The 23148-nt window shown below is 41.1% G+C and overlaps 2 protein-coding genes across 3 annotated transcripts in view; one reads left to right on the top strand and one right to left on the bottom strand.

The window, feature by feature from the left end:
* ASIP (agouti signaling protein) overlaps positions 1-9198 on the bottom strand; it is a 194310-nt gene extending 185112 nt beyond the window's left edge. For both annotated transcript variants that reach the window (XM_022592651.2, XM_089896731.1), the window contains exons 1-3: positions 3418-9198; positions 1191-1266; positions 819-940 (exon numbers count right to left, since the gene is read on the bottom strand). The gene's annotated coding sequence lies outside the window, so the exon portion shown is untranslated. The remainder of the gene's footprint in view (positions 1-818; positions 941-1190; positions 1267-3417) is intronic.
* Positions 3735-21399, top strand: EIF2S2 (eukaryotic translation initiation factor 2 subunit beta). The gene is made up of 9 exons (XM_022592656.3): positions 3735-3874; positions 9152-9329; positions 10801-10904; positions 13962-14097; positions 14802-14902; positions 15509-15657; positions 18014-18070; positions 20198-20283; positions 20919-21399. Exons 1-9 carry the CDS (start codon positions 3860-3862, stop codon positions 21092-21094), a joined length of 1002 nt encoding a protein of 333 aa, XP_022448364.1. The 5' UTR covers positions 3735-3859; the 3' UTR covers positions 21095-21399.
* The last annotated feature ends 1749 nt before the right edge of the window (positions 21400-23148 follow it).

Here is a 23148-nt window from a genome sequence, read left to right as displayed (position 1 = left end):
AAAAGGAAGGAACTGAGTTAACTCCTGAGTTTCTGACTTAAGCAACTGGGTAGAGAGCAGTGCCTTGTTAATTGAGATGAGGAAGATTTGCAGTGGGACATACCCAGAGTTCTGTTATAAACACAATAACTTTGAGATCTCTGTGAGACAAGCAAATGGAAAGAAATAGGCACTTGGACATGTAAGGCTAGAATTCTGAGAAGAAGTTTGGATTGGAAATAATGGATTTGAGAATCATTGACATAATGACATTATTTGGAGACAGTATTTCCATTAGACTAGATTCCTAAATCTCCCCATTGACACATTATCTCATAAGTCGTTTCTATATATGATTAAATAATTAAGAATTCATTTCTGTTGGTTTAGTTCTCGGAGGATAAACTATTCAAGACTTCTTTGGGTAAGGGGGCGGTGCTCACTATACCTCCCATCAACCTCATCAACCCAAAGACAAATTTAATTTCAGAGTTACTAAATGCTTTTCATTAATACCTCAGTGACTTTCTCTTTTACTCATCAAAGCTAACTCGTAAAGTCCCCATGAAATGAATGAAAAGGATTGAATAGGTCTGGATTTCCCTGTGGATTAGAATTTCTATCTTAATTATATTTTCTTTAAGTTAAACATCACCTACAAGGATGTATGGGCTTGCTTAAGTAGACAGAGTACTGGACTAATATCATGAGATCTGGGTTCTAGCTCAAGTACCGTCACTATTTAAAGTCATAGCCTCTATAGGCCTGTTTTTGTGGGTCAGGTGAAGAGACTAAGGAATATTTTAAAGACTATGAAAACATAAAATTCAGTAGCTTACTACTAGGAAGCTGGAGATCTGGGGTGGTGCTGAGCATCAAGAATGGCCCAGAGTGAAGATTCCAGGAGGCTGTTCTGGATTTCTCACTACTTTTTGTGGACTCCATAATTTGGCTTCTGTATCTATAAAATAGGAGAATGTCAATGATTTCCCTCACCATTATAAGAAGAAAATTAATAAATGTCTAGATGTTTTACAGATTCCTGGATGAAACAGGTTAGGAAAATACAAATAACTATTGTGCTGATGTTCTTACTAGCTTAATCTAAGTACAATCTATCTCTTGGAAAACCTGGAAACACTTAGCTGCCATTGCTTTGTGACTTTTGCCAGCTCCCCAGGGAATCTTGGCTTTCCCAAGAAAACAACTACCTTGAGGGTAACCTGAAATCTCTGAAGGAAGTCTCTTGCAAGCAACCAGTTCAGGGAGGTCATATCTGGTACCATGCTGTAAAAGAAAATAAATCTTTTCACAAAAGTGTTCAACACTATTTGCTAATCAGACCAGCATTTCCCAAACAGGGAGTGGCAGTACAGCGAGGCCTCATTAAGGCTTTGTCTTTATTAATGTGAACTAACTTTGTTAGCGTGAACTAAGTAACTTAAGGGTGATTTCCTATGAGCTCCTCTCTGCCTCTATCATTTCTCTTCTACCTTGTTTTTTCCCACTTGTCTTCTCTTTGTCTCAGTCTTCATTCTCCTAGTTGCATGGGCTTTTCAAAAACGTAGGCCACATTGTTTCCTTCTCTCCTCTTCAAGGCCTCCCCACTCAAAGTGATTTGGGGGCTGTCATGCTCCAAATATTTGTTTGGAGGTCTCAGAGACCAGGAGGATACAAATGGTATTCACCAGTGGCTTTTGACCAGGGGTGATTTGGTAATGGCTGGAGACATTTTTGGTTGTCACAATTAGGGAGAGGGTGCCACTGGCATCTAGTGAATAGAGGCCAGGGATACTGCTAAACATCCTACACTGCACAGAACAGCCACCAATAACAAAGAATTATCTGGCCCAAAATGTCGAGAGTGCTGCTGTTGAGAAATCCTGGTATGCACAGATATCAGTAGCTGAAAATTACTGAGGGAGCAGTGTAGTCCCCTTAGGGATACAGATTCTCAAGGTGGTAAAGCAGCAGCCACTGGCATCAGATTGCCTGGGCTTGGATCACTCTCACTGAGCTATAAGCTCCTTGGAGGCAGGGACCTAATTTTACCTACCACACTTACATTAGGGACTAGTATCCAATGGAGAGTACAAACTATTTGTGGATTGTCTCACACAGTTGTTTTGAGGCCCAAAGCATGGAATATACACTAAGTGATATGAAGCACAGTGAGAGGGAGAAAAGCAGCTCCTGAATATGGGGAGCTAGGCTGGTGTTATCAACTAGGATGTGCTGCCCTACTGAACATAAACAATTTCACCAAACACCAACATCAGACAAAGCCACTCTGTGACCATGATGGATAAGACAAAAACAAAACCACTCCATAAACATGTTTGAATACAAACAAGGATACTGTCCCAACCACAAAAGAAAAACAAACAAAAAGACCAAATATCCCCCTATCCTGGCTAACATGAGGATTCTTCTCCCTTTTTAGATAATAATGATTAAAATACCCCATCATAGAATTACCTTCACCTCCTAATAGCATCCAATCCAGAGAGAAGGCCCGCTTCCTGGAGCCCTCCTCCAAATTACCTAACACAAGCCCAAACCCTGTACATTCTTTCCAGCACCCTCTTCCTGAGATGTCTCCCTGTGCCTCATGCTGTGCCTCCCCTCCTTACAAGGAGACAATAAGCTCAGGTTTTTTTTTAAATTTATGGCTGTGTTGTGTCTTCGTTGCTGCGCTAGTTGCCGCGACTGGGGGCCTACTCTTCATTGCGGTGCGCGGGCTTCTCATTGCGGTGGCTTCTCTTGTTGCAGAGTAGGGGCTCTAGGCGCCTGGGCTTGTTAATTGTGGCACGTGGGCTTCAGTAGTTGTGGCTCGCGGGCTCTAGGCCACAGGCTCAGTACTCGTGGCGCACAGGGTTAGCTGCTCTGCAGCATGTGGGATCTTCCCGGACCAGGGTTCGAACCCGTGTCTCCGCATTGGCAGGCGGATTCTTAATCACTGGACCACCAGGGAAGTCCAAGCCCAACTTTGTTCAACTAGACAGGTGATCTCGGTGGTATTTGGCTGGAGGGCATTGACAATAGTGAGAGCCCCCTAAAGGGTTACTGCTATCATCATGCCTCAAGGGGAACTGCACCCGCAGCGTTCAAGCAGAGACTTCGCAAACAAGGATTTCGAGGTTTCCCGACAGAATGTCTCCTGCCAGGCGGCTTCTCCTCAGGGTACGTCTCCTCTCCCGTCTACAAGGGAGAAGCCGACCTCCCAAGTTCAAATCCAGCCTGTTGAGTTAAATTTCTCGTGAAGTAAAACCCTTCAGTGAGGTGTGCGCCTCTAGCTCCAACTTTGAGTTCCTGAAACACTAGAACACCCCAATGGGGCACGGTGGAGGGAGCAGCAGGGAAACAAGCCCCGACGGGTTCATATTACTGAGTGCCTTACCCACCACCCTAACCGAGGACAAACCACCTCGAACTCACTCCGCAAGCGACGCAGAACTGCGAGGGTTCTCCACGCCTCCAAAAGCTAAGGTAAGGGCAGCCCCAGGCAAAATCGAACCTTCCGTGCCGCCTTCCTCAGACGTCGCGCACGCGCACGGGTCGCTGGGCGGCCGCCGCGCTAGCGCCCGCCTCTTCTAGGCGGACTACAAGTCCCGGCTTGCCTGTCGCCGCGGCGTCGCCTGGTAACTCGCGCCAGTCGGAGCGCGCTAGGTCGACTTCGCCGCGCGCCTGCGCCTTGCTGGTCTCTGCGCAGGCGCATTTCTAACTCTTGGGAAGAGAGGGCGGGGTGTTGTTCCCTTTCGCTGATGCAAGAACCTAGTGCGGTGGTGGGAGAGGTGTCGGCAGGAGCAACGCTGAAGCCTGGGCCTGGGGCTGACCTGTCAGACTTTCCGTCCGTGCCGAGCCCACTCCAGCCGCAGCTATGTCCGGGGACGAGGTGAGGGCCTGAGGCTGGCGCTAGGTCTAGGGACGGAGGCAGTGAGACAGACCCACCCCAGTGTGGGAGACTGGGCCTGCGGCCTAGCGGCCGGCCGCCGCCATGTGGGGCAGCCGGGCCTAGGCGACGCGGAGCGGCAGAGCCGGCGAGGGCTCCGGAACCGCGGCTTGGCCGTGCCCCGCTCTCCTCAGGGCGGCGGCGCTGAGGCCGGCGTCCTCCCGTGGCCGGCGTTTCCGGAATGGAGAGCACGTTGAGTCGCTCTCCAGAAGAGAGCTTGCATGCCCGGTTAATGCCCCAGCTGAACGAGATTGGGGCTGGCGGCCCCTGCATTCCCTTCGATTTGACGGTGCAGCTTCAACTCTCACTCTCTGGGCGCTGGTGGTGCCTAGAGGAGCGTCTCTTGGCTCCGGTGGAGCGCCCTAGTTTAAAACTTTGCAGGCTGGCTTGTCCTGCCCGGCACCCACCCTTGTTCTCATGTAGAGGGGGGTAGGACGAGAGGAAAAGATCCTTCAGCCTGAAAAAGTGATTAACCTTTTTGGAAAGTTTTAGGGCGGGAGGACCTGAGCCTTCCTTAGCAGAGTTTTCAGCGACGTCAGCGGGAAGTCTGAGTTGCAAAGATGCCTGGGTCTTTTTCTACTGTCGTGCTTGTACCTCAGCAAATTTCCTCAAATCCCTTTTTGGCCAGATTTATCCCAGTTTATTTAAAACCAAACGACCTAAAACGAAATTTGACTTTAAGTGATATCCGTAGGTATAAACATTGCTGGGAGAGCTACCGCTTACCGGCCAGCTCTCCCCACCAGAAAAAAACCCCTTGAATTTATAATTAATTTCTGTAAACATTTGAGTGCTTGGCCAATAGGGCCTCGGAGAGAAGGAAGAGAAAAATTCGAGGCTTTTTCGAGTTTTGGCTTTTGAGGTAGACCCTGGAAATGCTTTGAATTTCCTCAAGTAGTGGAAAGGCCTGATCCAGGGCAAGGGAGTAGAATATTATCCAATTTGGTTAGAGTTAATCCCTTGAAGTATAGGTAGTAGGCAGTTCATGGAGGGATTTGAAGACCAAGTTAAGGAATTTGGATTTTATTCTGGAGGGGATTCTGAGCTCTCATTTGATTCTCATGACAACCCTTTAAGGTCGGTATTGTTATGCCCATTTTAGAAATGAGAAAAGCGAGGCTTTTAGAGAGTTGTATGATGCCCATGATCAAATAGTAAGTGGCTGAGCCAGTAGTAGAATTCCAAATCTCCATTTAGGTGACTAGGAGGGTCTCGCTGTCTTAGGAAGGAAACTGAGTCTAAGGGAGGTGCGTGGTTCTTGTTTGGAGGTCATGGTAGACATTGCTCTAGGCCACTGTATTTCAAAAGTTCTGAGAGTGGCAGTGTCTCATGCTTGTTTTGTTTCTACCCATTTTCTAAGCTTTTCATAACCTTTAACAAATAAAGTACCTATATAGTGCAGAGTTCTCTGGGATGCTATTCTGTGTTTGGTTTTCTGTGGTAAAGTACTTGCAAGTGTTGTAAGAGATTTACTACTAGTTGGTATAGGAGGTAGAAATAGAGCCATTAACAGCGATTTGGAGGGCTGGAGGGTTCAGTTTTAGCAGTGGGATCAGATGTCGAAGGAAGTGGAATATTACTGAAGGGTGAAAAGGATTTCGTCAAGCAGAGATGTCAGAACTAGCATTCCAGCAGAGGACTTTGGAAGCCCATAAAGTATTAAGCAGCTTTGCATTTCTCAGATCTACCAGGCCATTTTGTAAACAGGAAATAAGGGCTCAGGGAGGTTAAGTTGCCCAAGATCACACAGCAAGTTAGTATGACTAGAATCCTGCCTTTGGCTTCCACTCCGAAGGTATGTGCAGGTTCTGGTTCCTTTAATACTGCTGGATAGATAAGTTTTCTTAGGCCGATCCTTAACTTCTGGCTACTTTACAGACTAGTAAGGATCGAGTGAAAATCTGTACATAGAAATGATTTATAAACTGTGAGGGATTCCCTACAGTGGAAGTAGTGCTGCCTGGTAGCCAGGATAGAGCATTAAAGAACCTACTATTAAAAAGTAATTTATTTCTTTTTTCACATTTCCTTTTTTTCTTTTAATAGTTTTTTAATGTATAGTTGTCATAAACTGCACACACTTCCTTTTAAACCTGGCAAATAAGCCCAAAACTCACATAACATAATCTCTTTTAAACTAGTGGAACCATGACCTCTAAAAAGCAGTATTCTAGAAATATGAGTGCTGCCTTGTGAGGAAAAACTCCCTAATCTGCAGGCATTAAAGTGCTGTCAATAGCTAAGATTATTGCTTATTACTAGGCCCCATCCACAAAGTATCGGAACGTCAGGTTGTCACACAACATAGTAAGGTGTTTTACAAAAGAAACTGATTAAAAATGGAATATGTGTTGTATGACGTATACAAAACACAGAAGAATGCAAAGAGAAATAAAAATCTCCCAGAATCCTATCACCCAGAGATGACGACACATTTCTTCAGAGCATTTGTTCTGCTCACCTTGCTTCTCTGGGTGCTTTTGTAACTCACTCCTGCCTTCTGGGTGGGGTGTGCTGTGGCCTTAAAGTTAACATCCTGAATAAGGTATGATAGATGGGAGTAGGCTTCCAACTTGCTGAAGCACTTTAGGCTATTGTCAGGGTAACTTTTGCTGCTGTCCCTTTTCCTCACTTTCTTCAACCCAACCCAGTGTGGGAAGTTGAAAAGAGAAAACTTAAAGGCTTTGTTCTATCTAGAGTTAAAAAAAAGAAAGCTCAAAAGAGTCTGTGCTTTTCCATAAGTGTACTGTGAGCAACTATTTGCGTCTCACATCCCGGCTAGTTTCATAAACAAAACATATGGACTGTGATAATTTGTTAAGTCAGATATGAAAGTCTTAAAAAAAACACATTTTAAAAAAAGATTTATTTATTATTTATTTTATTTTTGGCTGCATCAGGTCTTAGTTGCCGCACACAGGATCTTCATTGAGGCCTGTGGGATCTTTCATTGTGGCACGCGGGCTTCTCTCTAGTTGGGGTGTTGGGTTTTCTCTTCTGTAGCTGTGGTGCCCGGGTTCCAGAGCTCATGGGCTCTCTAATTTGCAGCACGCAGGCTCTCTAGTTGAGGTGCGCAAGCTCAGTAGTTGTTGCGCGGGCCCCCGCAGCATGTGGGATCTTAGTTCCCCGATCCCCACGTTCCCTGCATTGTAAGGTGGATTCTTTACCACTGGACCACCACATTTTTAAAGTTAAGACTGATGTGACCTTGTGGTTTGGGGGAGGTCTGCTTTGGGCACTATTTTGGAATACCTATTACCATATTTTTAAAGTCTGGTTTTGCTGAGTGGTGTGAATAAAATGAGGCAATGAGTTTATGTCTTAAGTATCCAGAGAGAGTAATTGAGAGAGGTGTTAATTACTTCAGTGTACAGTTCTTTCATGTTTATGACCCTTTACAAGGCTACAACCGTACTGTTTCCCTGTGGACCTATATGAATGTTTTTCAGAGTGTAACAGGGCGGTTGTGAGGATGTCCTTTGATGATTTTAGGATCCCCCTTACCTTTAGTCTGTCTTGCTGAATAATAGTTAAAAGATAATTAATATTCTAGGGAACTTGATACTTGAAAAAAATGCAATAAGTGAATTACAAGCCCTGCCAGACAACCAAATTTATAGTGCCTGGAGTGTTGTCTGTCCTTTTGCCAAACCTCCGTATTTCAGGAATAAGGATGAGTTATAGCTTCTTCCCTGGAACAGATTATAACACTCCATGTAGGGTGACTCAAGACCCAGTAGGTCAGCAGTGGGGAACTCCTTCCTCCTGGCTCTTCTATCCTCTAAGTTTGCCAGATCATGTTCCTCAGACTGACTGCTTTTCAGAATTACTCATTTATACAATTAGAGCCTTCTTAAGGTTGGAGGGGATAACTTTGAAATGAGGCTGTATCAATTTCCAGAATGTCTTGCAAATCCTTCTGTATTGGGTGAGGACTATATTTATACTACCCTACCTTATTACAGACCATAGTTTGGTTTCAGTGTAGCTCAGTTTCCTTAATGTACTTGGGACATAAAGGAATTTAAGTTAATCAGAATCAGTTTTGGGAATTTTTTTGAGTTTCATGATATGTCTTGGAAATTAGATCACCCTGAGTTGATGAAATTTCAGTGATAGGAATCAAGAGATACCATATTTTGTCAACTGTAAAGCATTATATAAATTGTATATTTTTGTGCCAGGCACAAGTACTTTTGTGCCAGGCACTGCGCCAAGTGTTTTATATTTATTTACTTATTTAGTTCTCCTAATAATCTTGTGAGATTTGGTTTTGTTTCTGCTACTGATCTCCATTTTACAGCTGAGGCAAGGAGAGGGCAAGAACTTACCTGGGGTAACAAAAGTAAGAACCAGAGTCAGGATTTGAATTCAGTCAGTTAGGTTCTAGACTTGTGCTTTTAAACACTTCATCTGTATTTTTTTTTTCATCTGTATTTTTTAATGTTCCAGAAACAAAAAGCAGAGTAAAAGGTTGTATAGAAGTTTCTTTTACTCAGAGATTTGCTACATGAAGGGCTGCTGATGGATTTCCTTAAAGGCTTGTCTGAGTTTCAGGATAAAAAATTTTTTTAAGTTTTTTTCTTATCAGTTCAAGTCTCCTGGTATAGCAACCCCAGGTTACCAACCTTAAAACACGTATGACTTGTCTAGGCGTTGGCTTTCTCATTCATAAAGCGAGGGGTGAAGCATGAGTTATTGCTAAGATCCCTTTCCTAAATTCTGTTATCTTGTGATAATTTTAAATTAAAAGACATGTACATATGTTTTGGGGAAGCACCCCCTCAACTTTTTTTTTTTTTTTTTTTTTTTGCCGTACGCAGCCCTCTCACTGTTGTGGCCTCTCCTGTTGCGGAGCACGGGCTCCGGATGCACAGGCTCAGCGGCCATGGCTCACGGGCCCAGCCACTCCGCGGCATGTGGGATCTTCCTGGACCGGGGCACGAACCTGTGTCCCCTGCATCAGCAGGCGGACTCTCAACCACTGCGCCACCAGGGAAGCCCACCCCCTCAACTTTTAATAGTATAAGGAAGGTTACGTGTGTGTGTGTACATATATTTTTTTTTTCTTTTTTTTGTAAAATCCTTTTAGATACTTTAAGGCGTCAAATACTCTTTCTTTTAAGAGTATGCCTTTTGAGAATACAGCATACTTGGAATGTGAGTATCATTAAAACTAATCACATGGTCCCCTTTTCTTTTTAATTATCTTTTAAACAGATGATTTTTGATCCTACTATGAGCAAGAAGAAAAAGAAGAAGAAGAAGCCTTTTATGTTAGATGAGGAAGGGGATGCCCAGACAGAAGAAACCCAGCCCTCAGAAACAAAAGAAGTGGAGCCAGAGCCAACTGAGGACAAAGATGTAGAAGCCGATGAAGAGGACAGTAGGAAAAAAGGTAAGTGGCAGACATGAGAGAGTCACTGTTGTCCTGGGAGACCTGGTTCTCTTCCATCAGTGTGTTTTGGATTTTGTGCACACAGTGTCCTTTCAGCCTGAGAGGCTATCTATTACAGTGAAGCTGAGGCCATCAACAGTCTGTGTGCATGGGACCTTGCCAGATTTCTGATAGACTTGTTTCAGGGAAAATTCCACTGAATCCACAAGACAGAGATGACAAAACTTTGTTACTCCAGGGCTGGTTCTTCTAGTCTAGCCTTTTGGGATGTCTCTTTTCCAGTTTTAATGGTGGTTGTATTTGAGTGTAGGCAGGAAGAAATGGGACCAAGATAAACAGTTTTGTGTCTTAACAAGTTTGAAAACATATAGAAGAGATTAAAATTACAGCCTAAAATGTTTGGGTTTAGACACCAGCATGAGTTATTCACTCTGTGCTTTAACACAGACAGCATTTGACAATTAGAAATAAATGATTAAGTAAACATATTTATGCCTATTGAATAGAAGACACTACTAGGGATAGAGAAAATTAACATTCATTGAGCATCTACCATGTGCTAAGCATCTTATACATGTTTAAAACAAACTTGGAAAGTAAATCATTCTTTTATTAAGACAAAATTAATTCATAAATAGCTCCTTGAAAAACTTTGTAGTAGGGGCATTTAAAAATATTTCTAGTGTACAGTAGGGCAGAACAAATGGAAAACTTACTGAACCAAACCCATTATTACTCACTAATGGTGGATAAAATTTCATTTTATTCATATTGTAGCCTGATTGATTGATTAACTCGTTGAGCTAGGCACTGGGATTTAGGTGAGAAAGGCATAGCCCCTTAATATCTCATTGGGAGATAGACAAGCAGCTGGTAAACACCTCTGTTGAAGTGGTAGAAGGTACTATCAAAGCACCTGGGGGACACCTAACCCAGTTGGGGAACAGGAGGGATAGGCTTAGAGAAGACTTCTTGGTGGAAGTAACTCCTAACAAAGATCCTGTGAGATGAAGGTAAGAGCTGTGTGGGAGGGCCCATAGGAAGGCTTGAAGGTGAGAGACACACACTTCACTAAGAAGTGGAGGTAGTTCAGTTGAGCTGGAACTAGGAATTAAGGTGTCGGAGATGAGAGAGTAGCAGAAGTAGAGAGAGAAAGCTGGAGAGCCTTGGAAATTATGTTAGAACCCTGACTTTGTCTTGGGAACAATGAGGCATCATATGGTCAGATTACTAAATAAATATTCCCAACATGGTCCCCTAACCAGATTTTTCCTACAAAGCTTTGAGTTGACCTGCCATTTTGTTTTCAGAACCCTAACCTTTGTGGTTGTGGAGGAATTACTGTGCTAATTAATACCAATCTCGCTATTCTGGTGACTTGATCAATTAATAGCTGAAACATTGGTTTAACTCGTAATTTAATGCTTCGCCTTCTGCTATTAATAATTGAGAATCTCAATTCTCTTTTTAGATGCTTCTGATGATCTAGATGACTTGAACTTCTTTAATCAGAAGAAAAAGAAGAAAAAAACAAAAAAGATATTTGATATTGATGAAGCTGAGGAAGGTGTAAAGGTAGTATTGCTTTCTTATTGAAGGTAAAATTTGACCTCTTGAAAGGTTGCTAGTGGCTGATGTTTCTCCCTGTTTGTCTCATCTCTTACTAGTTTTGCTTTTGTTATTAAGTATTTAGTCACCACTGTTAAGGTCAGTTTCTTGGGATTTTTGTCTGACTAGGTATCTTAAAGGGATGATGGTTCAAAGGAATGTAAAGTTAGGTTTTACACATTGTATTGTGTGCCATTAAGATGATTACAAAATGCCACTTGTCATTAATCATACTGAGATTGGCTGAGGAGAGAGATTTCTGTGAGAAATCCTATAGAGCAAATATAGTTTCTTCTGTTAAACTTTTGGTAGCATGTTGAGGATACACAAATTTATGTGTATTCTTCTGAGCAGCAAAGAATGAACCCCCGCCTGTGGTGGTTGGTGGCTGATGATTTTATAGCCTGTAGGAGAACCAGAGCACTCAGGTTGGTTTTATGGAGTTCTCTGATCTTGTAGGGACTTGAGGCCCTGTAATTGTCTTATTACTGGATTGATTCCTAATACAAATATCTCAGAATTATGAGAGAGAAAGAGTGAGAATACACATACACATGCACTGAGTTGTCCCCTTTTGTGCCCTTTACCCAAATTTTTCTTTGGTAAATTATTTATTTGCTCAAATTCAAGTAAATAAGGTGTATCCCACACATAGCAGTAATTCATTGAGTTTTGGAAACAATGTCACAATTTTAATGACTTGGTTAATTCAGCAAATATATGTTAATGATGATAGTGAGTCAGGCATTGTGTGCTAATTGTTAGGGTACTGAAACAAATAAGATATTTTTCCTGTTTTTGGAGGTTCAGGGATAATTTAGAGTTCTTTAGAACAAGATTATTTTACCTGGATTTATCCTACTCTCTCCCTGTTTGGGGATTTTCTTCTCTTCCTACTGTTATAAGGAAATTGATAAAGAGAAATGCTCAAATTATGTTGAATGAATGAGGTATAAATATCCTGGGTAACAAGGTGACACATCAGAGATGTGCCACAGAAAGTCTTGCTTAACAAATTTCTCTAGTAGCTTTTGTCCTGAAGAGCCACTTACAAGCTCTAATTTAGTGCTTGGATACTTTTTTCTCTGCTACTGAAGTCATAACGTAAGAGGTTACAAGTACCCTTATCAGGCAAGACATGGGCATTAACTTGAGGCTGAAGTGTTTTTAAGATCTTGGGTTACTCTCCCCCTGAATTTTCAGAGCACCACCAGGCTTTTGAAAAATCTTCAAAAACACTATGTGCTGTTCTCTACCTTTCACTGGGTCTTAGCCTCAGGTTGGAAATAGATCTTACTGGGATAAAATAAATAATAATACAGGACTAGAAGCTGGCTGATGTGTGCTCATTTATATTTAGCATGCCTGAGTTTCTCATTTACTGACTGTCATCTTATTAGAGACTAGGTTAGTATCAGATTTCTTGTCTGGTGTTATCCAGCTAATACACATGGGCTGATTGGTCTTTGATGGCCAAAAGTGGCACTGAGACTACACAGCTGGATTTGGCATCTCAAGGCTGAGCTTCTTTTAGTCCCGGCTATTCCAACTTTTCTGCTGATTAGATTTCTAAAATTACTATAGCCATTTACAGAGTAGTTCAGGATGTAGGTGCACAAAAATAGATATTGATGGGTGATGTGGATGGCACACTTCAGGGCAGGGAGTTGGATACACTGGTGAAAGGAGGTGAGATTAGAAGGCTGGAGACTGAAACTGGCCCTTTCTGCTCTTCTGGGGTTTTTTATATCTCATTTCAAGGTTATGCCCTATTTACATCCATGACTATAGCAGCTAATCTTGGGATCAAGCTTTACCTTGTCTCTATCCATTCATCATAGGACCCTAATTCTCCGTGGGTTCTGCCTTCTCCCTCTTTCATGGATTTATCTATTGAAGTGATGCCCAAAGACCTCCTTACAGTCTGGTGCCAGGCTGGCTGTGGTATAAAAAAAATATATTTGGTCTTTGTCCCTGGTTCCTGGCACATAGCTCCTAAGACTCTTGGAATCTCTAGATATGAGTTTGGTCACCAAGAACCAGTGATTTCATCAATCATACCTGCGTAATGAAGCCTCCACAAAAAACCTTTCATGGGTTTCTTTCTTTTTATGGGTGAGCTCCATAAAAAACCCTTGAACAGTGGGGTTTGGAGAGCTTCAGGATTGGTGACCACACTGGGGTGTTGGGAGAGTGGTATACTTGAAGAGAGCATGGAAGCACTGCACTCTTGCCTCCCTTTCCTTGCTCTATGCATGTCTTCCATTTGGCTATTTCTGAGCATATCCTTTATAATATTGTGTATATATATATAATATAATAAAGTAATAGTTAAGTGTTTTCCTGAATTCTTTGAGTCCTTCTAGCAAATTATTGAACCAGGGGTGTGTGGGAACCTCTGAATTTGAAGTAGGACATATGTATTGGAAACGTGGGGACTCTATACTTGTACCTGGCCTCTATGAAGACAGTCTTATGTGACTGAGCCCTTAAACCCATGGAGTTTGTCACTAACTCTGGGTAGTGTTAGAACTGCATTGAATTGTAGGTCACCTAGTTAGTGTCAGAGAGTTGGAGAATTGAGGTGGAAAAACATCACGTATTTGGTGTCAGAAGGAAAAAAAAACCCTCCTACGAACTGCATCAGAATACTTAGAAACTTATTTAAAACATTCCTGAACCCCATTCCTGCTGAAGATCGTCACTGAGAAGATTTAAGAATCCTTGTTTCTTTGATTCTGACAGTGGCCTGGTTTAAAAACATGGACAATAATTATAGTAAGATCCCAAGGCTGGTGGATAAAAGAAAGGAAAAGGTCCCACAAAAGTGTCTTAAAATTTTTCCAGTTTAAATGACAGACTCTGAACCAGTTTGGTTCACCTGTGAGAGAGAGTTCTGATCTGTAACTTCAGTTTTGAATATTTAATATGTTTTTTTCCTCCAAAACCATGTCAGCCCATGTCATTTAAAAATAATAATAATCCTAGTAGCAAAATGTTGAGACTCTTATCTCACTTTCTTAGGACCTTAAGATTGAAAGTGATGTTCAAGAAACAGCTGAACCAGAGGATGACCTTGACATTATGCTTGGCAATAAAAAGAAGAAAAAGAAGAATGTCAAGTTCCCAGATGAGGATGAAATACTCGAGAAAGATGAAGGTAATACTGGGAGCTTAGCTCATTTCTAGGCTACACAAGCCTTTGGCCTAGTCTCTTCCATGGGTGGCCTCCTTATTTATTTTTTCTTGCCCCTTATTTCCACTGCCTAATGATGGAAGCTAAAAGGAAACAGAATCTAACTTCATAATGACAGTTTAAAAGATTTCATGGGGGAAGAACTTGGCAATTGTGATTACATTAAAACATACTGATTTAGACTATTGGGACAATTACTGTAACTGAATTTTAAATGTTTAAAAAATCTTTTACTATTTTGTTAAAAGTGCTGTTTATTAGCTTCTAAGTGCTATAGCTGCTTTAGAGAACTTTAGTATAGTCAGCAGATGGGTTTTTATGGATGTATATGTTTCTTAAGTGCTTCAAAACAATTGGACATTTTTTCCTCTATTTATCCCAGTGCATTATTTTATCTTATGTTTGTTAAATCAAGACAGTTCAATGTGTTTGTATTACCACACATTCCTAGAGGGTGGTTTTTGAAAATCGTAACATCCCCTTAAGGAATATGGGGTTATTTGTGAGCCTTGATGCCTTTATGCTTGAGGCTGTTGTGAATGCAGTTGTGGGAAGGAAGACCAGATGTCCTTGAAGCTTTCATTTCTCTAGATCTGCATCTCCCTTCTCCCCTTTTTGTTATTGTATCAGGCTCTACCCCTCATTCTTACAGTCTTTGTTATCTGTAGCTTTAGAAGATGAAGACAGCAAAAAAGATGATGGTATCTCATTCAGTAACCAGACAGGCCCTGCTTGGGCAGGTTCAGAAAGAGACTACACATATGAGGAGGTAAGACAAATTCTGTTATGAAAGGGGGCTGAACTGTTCAGTAGAACTCAAAACAGAAGCAGGATAAATGTTCCCTGAATTGAAAGGGCCATTGAAGTATAGGTGGATAATGAAACAGACCCAGAGAGGTCGCACTGCCTGATGCCGACGTTTGGGGCAGGCTGTCCACAATGTGGCAGTCATTATAGTACTCACTGTTCCATCTGAATCCATGAACTTCTGAGGCCATTGGAGCCCCACTGAAGGGGGACAGTAGGGAGAGGGAGTGGCTAATAGGGGGCCATAGTAGTCTGGAGTTTGCTTGTTCAGGGTAGTCTGAATTTTACTTCTCCAGGTACTATATACTTTCCCACAGAAACAGTAGAATTAGGGGCTTGTTCATTCCTTTACCTTTGAACAAGGAACTATTAAGCATCCATAAGGGACCAGTTCCTGGTTGAGAATTGAGTCTTGCGTTCAGGGAGCTCCCAAAACATGTGATGTGTGTGTACATTTAGTAAAAAGTAAAGTTTGTTCTGTTTAAAGGAAAAGCACAATGACTCAAGTGGGAACATTATACTCCTGCTATTAATAAGACTGTACATGAATACCACTTTATCTCTATAGCTACTGAATCGAGTGTTCAACATCATGAGGGAAAAGAATCCAGATATGGTTGCTGGAGAGAAAAGGAAATTTGTCATGAAACCTCCACAGGTCGTCCGAGTAGGAACCAAGAAAACTTCTTTTGTCAACTTTACAGATATCTGTAAATTGTAAGTTGGCTAATGCAGAGTCTCCATCCCAAATGCTAGATTCTCAGTGGAGTGTATGTTAAATATGCTTATTGTGGACTCTATTAAAAAGTAGAAAGAATGCACAGGTGTCAGGGTGGGGTTGAGGGAGGTCACAGTTCGAGTCCGTCAGTTCTTTTGATTCATAGGTCTTTAGGCTTGTTTTATTGGGCATCCAGAAGTGAGAGAAGCCCACTCATGCTGACTCATGAGACGATCCTAACCAGATGGAGTGAAGAGTAAGAAGGCTGACTGTAGTCCTTAGATAGGGGCCTGGAGAGCCCAGGGAGGTGGAAAAGCTCATCAGCCTGGGGTGGGCCTGCCAAGCAAGTACAAGCAGTGAGCTTTGGGAAAGCAGCTGAATTTAATGTGCTTCTTCCTTGGATGGTTATTGCCAAGACACAGTTGATGAGATTTCGACTTTCTTAATTACCATCGCATTCCATGCCTGTCTCACCCCCAGGTCACTGTCTGGGGCTGGCTCTTCTCAAAGCTCCTCAGCTACACCTTTTCTGGCACGTTCCTTAGGGCAACTGACCTTATCTCCTGTTCTTTTTAGTTTCATAAGTGATACATGCTTGTTGCAGATAAAAGGGAAAACAACAGTAAACAAAGAAAATATAATCACTAAAAATTCCCTGCCCAGAGTAACCACTTGTTTTCATTGCTTAGGCATGACTTAAAAGGTTTTAGACTTTTTTGCTGATGGCAATAGTAGTATATGCTTATTATAGAAAAATTAGAAAATATAGACCTACTAAAGAAAAAAAAGTCATCTGTAAGTCCACCATTAAGAGATAGGTAATCATAGTTTAATATTTTTGTTTTGCTACTTTTATGCATCTACATATTTTTAAATAAATTGGTATTATACTGGTTTTTAACATATTTTTCTCCTAATATATTGTGAAATTTTTATCCTTATCATTAAATAGTCTTTTAAATGTTTTTAGGAGTTATACAACATATTTTTTTATATATATAGATAAATTTTTTTCTCCCATTGTATGGATTGTCTTTTCACTTTCTTGCCATCCTTTGAAGCACAAGGCTTTAAATATTTTATTTATTTATTTATGGCTGCATTGGGATGCATTGGGAGATACATGTATCTCGGCAGAACTCAGAATAGAGCCTTAGGGCAAAAATTCCCAAAATGGAATTGCCTAGTCACAAGGAATGGACATTTTTATGGCAAACATTGGCAGTTGCTTTCCAACAAGTTTATACCAGTTTATACTCCCAGTAGCAACGTAAGTGTTATTATTATTATTATTATATTTTCACCAACCCTTACTCATTACATCTTTGGGAAAAAATAACTTTTTAAAATTGTAACTTTTTAAAAATAACTTTTAAAATTGTAATAGTAATATCTACTTATTGGAACAAGCTCAAACAGTGCCAAATGAATAGAATTAAAAAGTGAAAGAGGCTTCCCTGGTGGCGCAGTGGTTGAGAGTCCGCCTGCCGATGCAGGGGACACGAGTTCGTGCCCCGGTCCGGGAAAATCCCACATGCCATGGAGCAGCTGGGCCTGTGAGCCACGGCCACTGAGCCTGCGCGTCCGGAGCCTGTGCTCCGCAACGGGAGAGGCCACAGCAGTGAGAGGCCTGCGTACCGCAAAAAAAAAAAAAAAAAGTGAAAATACTGAGTGGCCTTGCTCTGTATTTGCTTTTTTCATTTTATATGGATACATCTTTTTGTTTTTTTTTGTATTTAGAGACCTGTATTATTTTAAAAGCAAGACAGAATGGATGTACCATAATTTATTTAACCACTTCCCAGTTGGTGAATATTTTAGCTGTTTTAAATTTTCTGCTGTTGTGCTGCTGTGAAATACTTCCCTCTTTTTAAATGAAGAAATTGCAAACAGGAAATATATAGGAATTAGCATAACAAATACCCAAGTATTCATTGCCTCAATTTGTTGTATTTTGACCTTTTGACACATTTGCTTCAGATCTTTTTGCTTCGTTACAAAGAGAGCTTTACAGTTACAGTTTAAGGCCATCTTTATATCTCTTTCTGATCCCTTTTACCTTCCTTCCTAGAAAAAGATTTTATCTTCTAAAGTTCGTATTTACCTTTCCTGTCCCTGTTTATAGACATTTACCAATGTGTATATGTTTGTAAATAAAATGTAATGTTGTTTTATGGGCTTTGAAATGTAAACAAATGGTATCATTTATCTTCATTTCAGAGTTTGATGAACGTGCTAAAATTCACCTAATAGCTGCGTAATAACAAATTAAAACAGTGAACAGGGTGAGGTTTTTAGAAGTTCGGTTAGATTTCCATGAAAGATAAGGTTTATATTATTCAACTTTCTTTTTAGATTACATCGTCAGCCCAAACATCTCCTTGCATTTTTATTGGCTGAATTGGGTACAAGGTAAGAAACTATATTCACATTTATGTATAGTTACTTACAGTATTAATGGACATTTCATAAGAACTTCTCTTAACTTGAAAAGATATGTAACACGCTTAGGGAAAAAAAAACATTCACTTTATTGTCAGAGGAACTTTTAGGGCAGTGAAGGAGGAAAACTTGTTCATTTCTATGGGAGGTTGGTTACTTGGGAATAGGAAACAAAGTTCACATTGGCTCGTCTGTGAACAGGTCTGTTGGTATACCAGAGTGAGCACCATGGCTCTGCCATGTTTAGAGAATTTCCTGTCATTAATTGGAATTCTTGGGTCTTTTTATGGAGCAAATACCAGATTTCAGAGGAAGCCATTTTCTTAGGACAGAATATATTTTCTAAATTGTAAATAGGCTGTGGATGAAGTACAGCTTATAAATTGATGAGTGGCATGGGAAAAACATTGAAACAGGTATCCATAATTAAATAGTTACTTCCCTGTCTTTAGGGCTCTCCTGTTGAAGACACCACGCCAGTCCATCACCATTCGGGAGGGCCAGTGTCCCATGGAGCCCATCCCAGTTAGTTTGGCCATAAGTGCTAGGAATAGGAAGCTCAATGTCCCTTTAAAAATAAGTAATGCAGAATTAGGACATAATAAATATGACTAAGACATTGAGTGCCCATTGTATGCCAAGCACTTTTTTGGGTACCATCTCAATCTTTAAACAGTTATGTGAACTGTTAAAACTAATATTACCCTTGTCTTACACATTTGGAAACAGGTTTGCTGAAATGAAGTTGTATGGTTGGTAACATAGCTAGTTAACTGCAGTCAAGATGTAAACTCAGGTCTGCCTTTCTCAGGAGCTCGAACTCTTAAAAGCCTTAATCCTGTGCCTTGCTGGCAGTATAGAGATAACTGAGGTGTCCTGTTCTCTTCCTACTCTTGAAACTCAGTTTGTTGGAATTGGCTGTATTTGCTTTGGGGTTAAGGAGTAATTTACTTGACCAGTGGTAGATATGTGGACTGTGTTGTGGAAGAATTGTTTTAAATGTAAATTTGTTACAATCATTGTTTTTAACTTGCATAAACTGATGGAGTAAAAGGTAGTGTTTTTCCTACTTCTCAGAATAATTTAGTTTTTGTAGAGGTGAGGTAAATTATAACAAGTTGTGACCAGTGAACTTACGGTCAGTGGGCTAAATATTATAGGGTTGTTGAGAAAATTCAATTTCTTTTGACAGTGAATGAAAAAAATTTCTTGCATCAAGCATTGAAGTCACTGTAGCCTAGAGATTAGGGGTTGCAGTTCATGCAGGATGATAGTAAACTCTTATAGTTAAAGGAGAATCACAGGAGAGGTTCTTGCAAAAGTCAGTTTTATAATAAGATACGGAGCAAATATAAATTTAATGCTGCTTGGCTGAATTTTGTTGTTTCACTTTGTGATTTGTAATTTTTAACAAATGATGTCTAGCGGAGAGCTTTGCTTTCTCAAAAGTACTTGTCAGCAACTTCTTTTCAAAAAGTTTCTTTTTAAGCACCATTGACAATATGAGGCCTGTGATTTCAACTGTACTTTTGGGGGAGGGTTGTAACAGCTTTACAGATACAATTCACACATGTAAATATGTACAATCCAATGGTTTCTAATTTGTTCACATAGTTAACCATCACCATAGTTTTAGAACATGTTCATCAGCTGTATGTAACTGAATCAAAAGATTTAGTCTTAGAATCTTTAAAGATATCTGTAGTTCCTTTCATATTTTTTGTATTTATAGCCTACCTCACTGCTTTGCATGTGGTATGCATTCAGTAAAAGTGTGATTGTCCTTTTGTTGGGTGAATGGGTCATCACACAGACAGTTAAGGAATAAATTTGTTTTAGACTTAAAATCAGTTACAAATCAGATTTGTTGCTGTAGACTTAATTAATTGAAAATTGAATTTAATGTTAGGAAATAGGGTCATCAGGTACCAACTACTTAATTAAAAATAATTTTTGAGAAACCAGGTAGTACTGCTCCTAGAACTTATCCTGTGCCATTGAATATATTTTAAGTTCATTAAATGTAAAGGCCCTGGAATTTGATTCCTTATAGGAAGAAAATAATAATAATGGAGATATTTTTGTTTTCTTTCACAGTGGTTCTATAGATGGTAATAACCAACTTGTAATTAAAGGAAGATTCCAACAGAAACAGATAGAAAATGTTTTGAGAAGATATATCAGTAAGTTTATAATTTCTAACATGTCGTTCTGAAATGTTCTTATTGGGCTGAAATATTTTGGGGGACCGCCATTGGTTTTTAATGAAGCTGGAAAGGCTGGCCTTAGAAGATGAGGGAAAATGATAGTGGTGGGGAGCTGGGTGGGAGGTGGCTCTTGGTGGCCGATTAGGGGTCATGGGGAGGGATTTGGATTTCCTAAGACGACCCAGCTGATCAAGGCTGCTGGTTGGTTCCAGGCTGAAGGCCAAGTCAGAGAAATGTGTCTGCACTCAGACCTGGCCTGACCCAGTTGTTACCTTCCTAATCACTTAAAATTGGCAGATCTGTTCCCACCTAGGAAAGCTAGTAAGTTCTCCAAGTGGCTCTCCTGTAAACACAGCCAGGAGTAGGCATTTGGCAAGTGTCACTGCTTCTTTGGACATTTGGGGTCTTTTTTCAACCTATTGTTAAGTACGTGAAGCATCACATCAGATAGCTTGTGTTTTCTTACCCCTAGAATACCTAAGTGTAGCTAAGCTAAGCTTTCCTGGTTTGGGTGCCACCGTGGGCTTGCAGTCAGTAGAAGTGTTTCAGAAGAAAGAAACCTCTGGCTCACTGTGGCTACCAGGTAATTCCTTATGTTGCTTTTCCTGCAGAGGAATATGTCACCTGTCACACGTGCCGATCACCGGACACAATCCTGCAAAAGGACACCCGACTCTATTTCTTACAGTGTGAAACTTGTCATTCTCGATGCTCTGTTGCCAGCATCAAAACTGGCTTCCAGGCTGTCACAGGCAAGCGAGCACAGCTCCGTGCCAAAGCTAACTAATTTGCTAATCACCACTGATTTTGCAAAGTGTGTTGTGGAGATTTGGCTGGACAGGTTTACCATCAGAGTGGATATACCACTGTATTTAAAAACAAGATAGAAAAGCTGCCAAGTTCTTTGGCGTGTGGCCGGTTGGTCTGAAATTCTTGCAAGATGCCGTTGCTCAAGCTGTTGACATACTCGTTGCCTACTTTAACAACTGTCAGAGAAATATGATGGGGTAAGGCGGTGCTTTTTTAAAATCGTTCATAGACTTCTGTAAAATGCAAGATAAATTAAAGTTATTATAACAGTGATTCTTTCAATTTGGTTTGTCCTTCAGTTTTCTTTTCTATAAAAAAAAATTATGCCTAATGAATTCAGCAGAACAGTTTGTGCCTAGGCTCTGGCGAGGTCTCTGTATCCTAGTCCTGAGAAACTTCAGCTGGGTAGCCATTTTCCTTCTCAGCTTCCCGGTATACCGGAAGTAGACACAGCTTCACGTGAGAGGGTGGTTGGAGGGTGAGGTCTGGGAGGACAGCTTGTTTTCAGTGTCCAGAGAACGATTTTATAGACTTGAATTCTTTTCATTATGTGAGGATTGTTGCCACTACCTCACTGCTAAGTCCTCCAGCTGTTACTACATGAGGGAATACAAGGTGCTAAGTACCTTCCTTAGCATTTTCTTCCTTATTGGCCACTAAGAGAAGTTTAGAGATAACAGCCTTTGGGTGTGTCTTGTAAACTGGCACTCCAAGAAAAACCCCTGTTGGGCCTCTGTTGGTGAGGAAGTGGTGTGGCATGTGCAGTAGAGAGAACTCTTGAGAGTCCAAACCATGATGCTAGAGGAAGCTTTTCTTTTTCCTCCCCAACTTGTGTTCTGGATTTGAAAAGGACCCACCACAAATGCTTTTTCTATTTTCTGTATTAAAGTCGCTTTTAAATGTGATCATGAGAAACTAAGAGGTGATATTGCTTGTGTGGTGCTTCTGGGGCTTCCTTCTGGTTCTGCCTTCTGTGGTTTTGGCCGAAAAGGTATTTCTCCACCGAGCACAGGGGAAAAGATCATCTTACATGTCTGCTGTGATCTGCCTTGCACGTACTTGCCAAGGATAAGGGCATAATGCTGCTCCTCACTTTGTTGCCAGACTATTCCAGGAGCAGTCACTCAGCCTTGAATGTCTTGACCGTGTTGTTTTTAATCACTGTGACCCTTAATTTTAAAGTATAGGCCAAGTGTTGTAAAGCATCTTGGCCAAGAAGCAGTGGAGGGGGCAGAGCATTCCCTCAGCCCAGTAGGACCTGAGGGGACTACGCACTGGCTGAGCTGCCAGCACTGCCCTAATGAACTCAACTGCTGTTTATGATTTCATCTTCTTTTGTATCTATACCACACAATTCCCAATGTCAGATGTTACCGTGTGAATAAAGCAAGGATCAGTGCCTCTTGTGGAATTAGCGCTTTTGTGCATATATATGTGTGTTTTGTTCATTTCTTTAGTGGGGAGACATGGGACTTTACAGTTTGGTGAGAGGCTGGCAATTTCAATTCCAGTTCTTAACTCCATTCTCAAAACAGATTCTCTGGAATGATCCTAACTCTTTGAGATAGTCCAGTTGAGGTATTGTTTGGTTAAAATTGGATTGACTGTAGCAGACCCATTTAAAATGATGGGTTGCCCTAAGGTTACCCATTCACAATAGCATCAGCCTCTCTTTTGTCTACTATATTACCTCATACCAACCACAGCTCAGCTGGAAGGAACCTTTCCTGGAGTGACAAAGCAAAGGCCATTGAGAGTTTCTGATCAAGAGCCATGGTTATAAGGGAACCAGACCACCATTTCCAAAGTGTCTTAGGAAGCAGTGTTGAAGAGTGTTCTAATTATGCCGGGTGCGGGGTGGGATGTTCCATGGTAAAGAAGAGTTTGAGACTAAACATGTTCCGTGACTGCCTAAGTCTTTTGTATGCTGATGTGCATTTTCATAAGCACATAAACATGCAGTTATATCTGTAGTCTTTATAAAACCCTCTTGACTCCATACCTGTCCCCAGCCTCACCTACAAAAAAGCT

Source organism: Delphinapterus leucas, chromosome 15 (assembly GCF_059928025.1).
Source record: "Delphinapterus leucas isolate spDelLeu-1000000601 "Yukka" chromosome 15, BTC_Dleu_Yukka2, whole genome shotgun sequence".
NCBI lineage: Eukaryota > Metazoa > Chordata > Mammalia > Artiodactyla > Monodontidae > Delphinapterus > Delphinapterus leucas.
The sequence above is the reverse complement of the archived record's forward strand: the minus strand, read 5'-3'. Positions and strand labels throughout refer to the sequence as shown.

Coding starts and splice junctions, on each gene's coding strand:
- EIF2S2 (XM_022592656.3), top strand. Junction 9,330..10,800: donor AGAGGACAGTAGGAAAAAAG/GTAAGTGGCAGA, acceptor TTCTCTTTTTAG/ATGCTTCTGATGATCTAGAT. Junction 10,905..13,961: donor AAGCTGAGGAAGGTGTAAAG/GTAGTATTGCTT, acceptor TCACTTTCTTAG/GACCTTAAGATTGAAAGTGA.